The sequence below is a fragment of the Capricornis sumatraensis genome, chromosome 1, assembly GCF_032405125.1.
Source record: "Capricornis sumatraensis isolate serow.1 chromosome 1, serow.2, whole genome shotgun sequence".
Classification (NCBI taxonomy): domain Eukaryota; kingdom Metazoa; phylum Chordata; class Mammalia; order Artiodactyla; family Bovidae; genus Capricornis; species Capricornis sumatraensis.
In genome coordinates, this window is record NC_091069.1 from 109,569,719 (window position 1) to 109,576,269 (window position 6,551).

General features: G+C 52.3%; 1 protein-coding gene across 2 annotated transcripts in view; it reads right to left on the minus strand.

Annotated features, from left to right (window-relative positions):
- Positions 1-5,726, minus strand: part of EVA1C (eva-1 homolog C) — a 105,898-nt gene extending 100,172 nt beyond the window's left edge. For both annotated transcript variants that reach the window (XM_068978187.1, XM_068978178.1), the window contains exon 1: positions 5,567-5,726. In XM_068978187.1, the coding sequence (XP_068834288.1) occupies positions 5,567-5,726 (160 nt within the window). The remainder of the gene's footprint in view (positions 1-5,566) is intronic.
- Between the last annotated feature and the right edge of the window lie 825 nt (positions 5,727-6,551).

The window sequence follows — 6,551 nt, forward strand, 5'->3', positions numbered from 1 at the left end:
TTGTGTCCGACTCTCTGTGACCCCATGGACCGCAGCACGCCAGGCCTCCCTGTCCATCACCAGCTCCCGGAGTCCACCCGAACAGAGAACTATCTAAAAATGTCAGGCAAATTGAGGCATTTTTTCCTGGCTTTGCCCCCGACTCAGCGCCCACACGGGCCAAGTCCTCCAGCCTGGTCCCACCCCTGGGCCCGTGTTAGGGTCTGCCTCTGCTTCCAAGCTGGGGGTCTCCATCAAGTTAACTAAACCCTCTGAGGCTGGGTAAAGTGAGATTTCTACTTAACTCACAAGGCTGCTATGAGGATGAAGTCAGATAACACTATGCTCAACTAATTTTCACTCCCTTCTTTTCTCTTCCTCCCTCGAAACTACTGCTAGGCTGCCTTTTCCAATAAAGCGCCTGGGAAACCAAAGCCATCAATTATGGGACCACTCGCCTGCCCAGACTCCCCTTCTCGGCTACAGAAAGAGCCATCAGAACACTTTTTGAATGTAGTTATTTTCCATGGAAACAGGCTAGAGCTCTGAGATGCTTACTTTTCATCCCTCTTCTTCTATGAAAGCTGGACAACTCCTTCAGACATCCACTTTGTTTTTCTTTGGTGACGAGCTGCCTTTTGGCTCCGTCAAAGTCTTGAAAGTGAAGACAATCCCGAATTAAAGTATGATATGACCAAGGGATGATAAAAAGGCAGACCTGTGTGACGTGCATGTCTGTGTAAGTTTGTGCATACCTGTGTGCTGGGACACAGCAGCAGACTGAGAGCAGGGAACATACATCCTGGTCTCCCTGGCAGCGAGCCCTGGGGAGGGGGGTGGGGGAAGTGAGACCCAGTCACACCCGTGTACCCCTGGATGAACTCCGCATGGTTCATCCCTGCCCTCTGACATGGGCAGCAGTGGTCCTCCACTCTGGCTGCACTCTAGAATTGCCTGGGGGCTTTGGCAAAGAGATCCATGCCTGGATCTCCCAGGTGAATTTCATCAGAAGCCCTGGGTTGCTGCTAGAGCATCCTTATATTTGTTTAGACTCGAGGGATGTTAGTGTGTCAGCCAGGGTTGAGACCCACTGTTTCTCTAAGCAGGAAAGGAAGGTTCAACCTCTTCTAAACAGACCATTCCATCAGGACAGAGTTTCCACTCCAGGGATCCCAACCAATGGAACAACCATTTTTCTATTTTCTGAAATTCTTTTTTTTAGTTTTTTTTTTTCTTTTTAATTTGGCTGCCCTGGGTCTTCACTGTTGCTCGTGGGCTTTCTCTAGTTGCAGGGGTTACTCTCTATTTGCGGAGCTTGGACTTCTCATTGCAATGGCTTCTCTTGTTGCATAGCACAGGCTCTAAGGGAAGCAGGTTTCAGTACTTGCAGCTGGAGGGTTCCAGAGCACAGGCTGAGTAGTTGGTGGTGCATGAGCTTCGTTACCCCGAAGCACGTGGAATCTTCCCACATCAGGGATCAAACCCGCATCCCCTGCATTGGCAGGCGGACTCCTAACCACTGGTCCACAGGGGAGTCCTACATTCTGAAATTCTTGACCAGTGAAATAAGGAGTTAGGGTCAGGCTTATCTGCTAGGCTGCAAATGATCTGATAACAAGCTCCACATCTTGTCTTGGCCCCTTGGGCTACTGATGGAGGCAGGCAGGGTAGGACACCAGCCCGGAGACCCCCTTTGATCATGCAGTGCCCTTTCTTTGAGGTCTGGGGACGTCTGGGAACAAGCAAGGCCTTAAAAGCTGCCCCACTCCCCTTGTTTCTCACTTTCTTTCTGTTTCCCACATTTACCATTCCGTGCCCAAGGGTAAAACCAAACGTGTCAACACATGATCATGACTCTTTTTGTCAAAAGTCAGGAGTTTCCTAGGAATCCAAGTGGGAACGTGATTAATTTTCCATCCGTTCCTTCCCTCCCTCATCAGTCCATCAATCACTTTGAACATCTTTGAGAAGAAAGAAAAGAAAAAAAAAAGCAAAACAGAAGAGGGAGAAAAGGAAAGAGCAGAGAGAGAAGACCGTGCCTGCTCTCTGCAGAGAATAAAGCCATCAAAAATATATAGATAAGTAAACACGATGGGACGTCCCTGGTGGTCCAGTGGTTAAGAATCTGCCTTGCAATGCAGGGTTCAGTCCCTAGCCAGGGAACTACTGATAGGATCCCACATGTCTCAGAGCAACGAAGCCCAAATGCCACAACTCGAGAGTCCAAAACTAAGATCTTACACAGCCAAATAAGGAAATATTATTTTTTTAAAAAACGAATGAGACCTGAGGGACATGGCAAACTAAGTTCAGAGACACGCTGAAACATCACTCTTGAAAGCCAGACCACATGTAGAAAGGATCTTTAGGATCTTTTTAATCGTTGGAACCAAAATGGCACTCCTCCCTACCCTCTGCCCTCATCCTGCCTTGTTCTTTGAACAAAGATGATGATGCTGACATCGTATTTCTATATATGAAAAATATATATATATCAGTGATCAGTTTGGACCTCTCCGGCTAAATCCTGAAGTTGGGAATGCAGTCAAAAGAACAGAACGCTATCCCAAAGAGGAAAATGGACGAACGCCAAGCCCATTTGAGTTTGGGATTAAGGATCAGAAGCACTAATTTTGCATGAACTGTTCTTGCCTTCCTGGGATGTGTTTTTAATGCAGTGATGATAGCCTTCCAGTGGCCGCTGGCAGCATCTCAATGTCTTCAGGGAGGAGAGGGAAGGGGGTGTTTAGGGAGCCTGTTTCCTAGCAGGCTTGGAGGTGATTAGCACAAGTCACGAGCATGAAGGGGGAGGAGAGGAGGCCCTGATGCAGCCTCTGGCTTATTAAGAGTGAGATGTGATGCTGGAATCCCCGGGGCAAAAAAATCAATGACCCAGGAAAACTACACCAGCTGACAGCCTCAGGGAAAAAAAAAAAAAAAAAAAGCTCAAGGAAGAGTTGCAAAGAAGAGAAAGGCTTAAGCAACTTTCCAAAACTCTGTGCTGCTAATCTCCCAGGAGGCCCAATACTGTACAGACAAAGGCTAGGACCCCTTTCATTTCAGCACTTTCTTTCACCTGGGATCACCATCCTGCTTCCATCCCCTTCTTCACAAAGGCTGAAAGGGTCCCAAGTTCCCTCCGCCCTCCTTCTGTCTGGATTTTTTATGTTTCCTTGTTTAGAAAAACAAGCAAGCAAAGACATTGTCAAATGCTGCTCTCCAGGGCTCAGCTATCGCTGCAGGCTCCGAAGGGGAGGGTCCACCGTCTCTTTTCAGGCACTGGTTTCTACACAGCCCTCTAAGTTCAGGAACAGGACCTCTTGTTCCCAGGAAAGCAGGAATCAGGCTTTGAGGCCACAGAGGTGGGAGTTGGGCAGGGGTGTGTGTGTCTCTCTGTGTCTGTGTTGGTTTCACATGACCAGGATCCACTGTGCCAACTAAAGCTTTCAACTCAACCCTCAGACTGTCATCTTCGGAGCTTAGGAATTGTCTTGGATGCTGTATGTCACGTGGCTAAGGGGGTCCCTAAAGGTTCATTAAGTTTCAAGTCAAATGAATCAATTTTGGAAGACATTATCTTTCTCCCTGAGCCTTTTCTAATATTTCCCTAAAGCCATACAAGCTAGAATTTAGATCTAAACATGAGTGTGTCTGTGGTTTCAGGCAAGGTTATTTTTCTTTTCTTCTCCCCAAAAGGCTCCCAGACACTTTCTCCCTGGTCTTCAGATCTCTAAAGAGCAAGGCTGACAAGAGAAAACATGGGGGTTGCCTGGCAATGTCCCCATCGACCGAATATTGGCTCAGGGAGTCTCAAACCCTGGAATCTAGGTTCCCACTAAAAGCACAAGAAAATTTCTTTTATCGTTTAATCATTTAGAGAAATATGTATGAAAACATCCACTTCCAAGTTTAGAGCACCCTGTTTGACAGTTCAGGTTCACCCTCCGAAACAGTTGTTACCTTTAGACAGTTCCAAACTTGGGTGGTAACCTATAGACTGCTTCAAGGATTCCAACCGCTTCACTAAAGAAACAAGCTCTAAGTGCCTGTAATCTGTGAGAACAATCTAATGGTTACACCGCAACGGTACCTAAAGCAATATTTGTTCAGTTACAGTGATGTCACAAAAGAAAGGCTTGTTGGCTTTCTTCTGTTCTTTGCTCGACAATATTCGCAGCCTGCCGGTGGCTGAATTCAGACTGCTTTCCATAGCTTAAATCAGCAAAGACAGAACTTTTCTAGCAGCCAAGAAAGTTCTATTACCAAAAAAAAAGTCAATAGCACTTGAAATTCAGCATTTTTCCCAGCACATTTACCACAGCGCTCTGACCCTCGGTCTTAAGGACCTCAGTTTCCTTGCCAAATAGGCATGTCTTGGCTTCCTTTGCGAGGTAGAAACACAGCCTTGATATTAAATATTCAAAGCAAAGAACCTCTGACCAGAGGGCTCTCAGCTAACAATGACATTCTCTGTAAGTAAACTAGAAACCCAACTCAGCTTCTGGTTTGCCAGTGTCCCTTGCCATGTACTAGCGTATTGCACACACAGGGTCTGAGGAAGGAGCCTTGTTGACTGTGATTACACCGCAAAAGACCTTCAAAGCAGAGATGCGGGAAGCCTGGCCTTGACAGGAGATGCTGGAGAAGGCAAAGAATGGGACTCAGAGCTGCTTCCGGGGCTGGGAAGGGGCGAGGAAAGGGTGAAGGGCCACCAGCCTCGCCAGACGGAGACCCAGGTCTGATTCACCTTTGCAGGGATGTCTGGTTCCTCTCAGCAAGCGCAAAGGTAATTAAAGAATGCTGTCCCTCTAGCCCCCATCAATTCAGAAACCTCTCTCCCTTTGTGGCGCCCACCTACAACCCCAGAACTATCTGAGATCGGCTCAGTCTCCCCCCAGAGAAAAGCCTCATCGGTTACTGGGAGGGGAAGTCGTTGTTCTTTTCTTTTTTAAGGCGATGGGGGCTGGAAGGGACCAACTCTGGTGCCTTTTGGCGGTAAAGTCTTACTCCTGAGTCTCCTCTCTCCGTACTGCAAGCTTCTACTCATCTCTCATGGCATCTCCACCGGACCTTCCACCACCCCACCCCCGGGTTTCCCTCAGGTCTGTTGGCAAAGACTTAAGGTCAAATGTCTCCTGGACTGGTCTCCTTACGTGGGCACTCGCGAGGTCGGCTGGGGCACATCCAAACTGTGCGTAAACCGAACAGGTACAACGTAGACCGCAACACGTGTACCAACAGCGCTGAGCTCGGTGCACAGGACTCAGCCTAAGGTGCTTTAAACCGATACGCATCCTTCGGAGTCTGGCCCCTGACCCTGGGATACTGACGAGGTCAACTTATCGGGAGACAAACTCCAAACACTCTACCCACCCTTCTTTCTTGGGGGACCCCCTCTGCCGGCATCCCACATGTAGTTACTTATATGCGAAGAGTTCGCATCCGGCAAGAAAAAGTTAGGGCTCCTAGCTCGCCCTAACTTTCAAGCGACCCGGCCTTGCCCCCTCGGGCGCCGGCCCCCAACCGAGGGCTCACCTTAGCGCCCCGCGGCGCCGGGGGCCGCTCAGCGAGGGAGGTCGCTTCTTACCGGAGAAGTCGGTGAGCGCCGCTATCTCTTTGGAGCAAACCAGGACGGTGCAGTAGAAGAGACGCAGGAGCTGCCCCGGAGGCTCTACCTGCCTGCGGAGGCCGGGATGCTGCGCGGGTTGCGGGGCGGACGGTGGACGCGCGTGGCCGGGCAGCAGCATGATGTGCCGCGCGACGGAGCGCGGGCGCGGGCCCGGGGCGCACGGGGGATCGCGGGGCGGAGGGCGGCGTCACATGGCAGGACGAGTCGGTAGCCGACGTCTCCGCGGCCCCCTGCCACCTCCCGGCCCAGGCTGCCAGCGCCTCCTCCTTGCCGCGGGCGAGCACCGGCTCCGGAGCGAAGAGGAGGGGGCGGAGACCTGGGGCGGGGCGAGGAGCCCCGGGAAGGATCCGCGTAGTTTCCCCGAGAGGAAATCTCCGCTGCGGGCCGCGCAGGAGGAAACGAGGGCGGGGGGCGAAGGGAAAGTGTAGCCCCTCCGCGCCCCCGAGGCTGCCAGAGGCCGGGGCCCTGGCGCGCTGCGCGCCGGGAGGGCGCCCCCAACAGCACGCGACTGGAGCGCCTTGCACACCCCGGGTCCCCTCCCCTCTGAGACCGCCCGGCACCCCCGGCCAGGCCCGCGCTGGCCCCGTGCCAGCCTCGCCCTGGCCGCCGGAGGAGCGTCCGTGACGCACTTTGGAGCCAGCGCCGCGCGCTGAGCCCGGGAGCCCCGGGGCGGGGCTGAGGCCGGGGTGGGGGCCTCGGGAAGGTGGAGTCCGGGAGGTGTGGGACCGCAGCACTGACGTCTTTGGCGACCGGCCGCGCTCCACGTGCAGAATCACCAAGCACGCACTGTTATCCCCATTTCACAGGAGAGGAGACTGAGACCCCGGAGCCTTGGCGATCGCCAAAGCTGACGCAGCCCTGACGGGAACCGCCGCGGGGCGGAGGGGGGAGCGGAAAGGGGAGGCGTTGTGCTCCAAACGGATCACATGGTCTAGAACAGGTT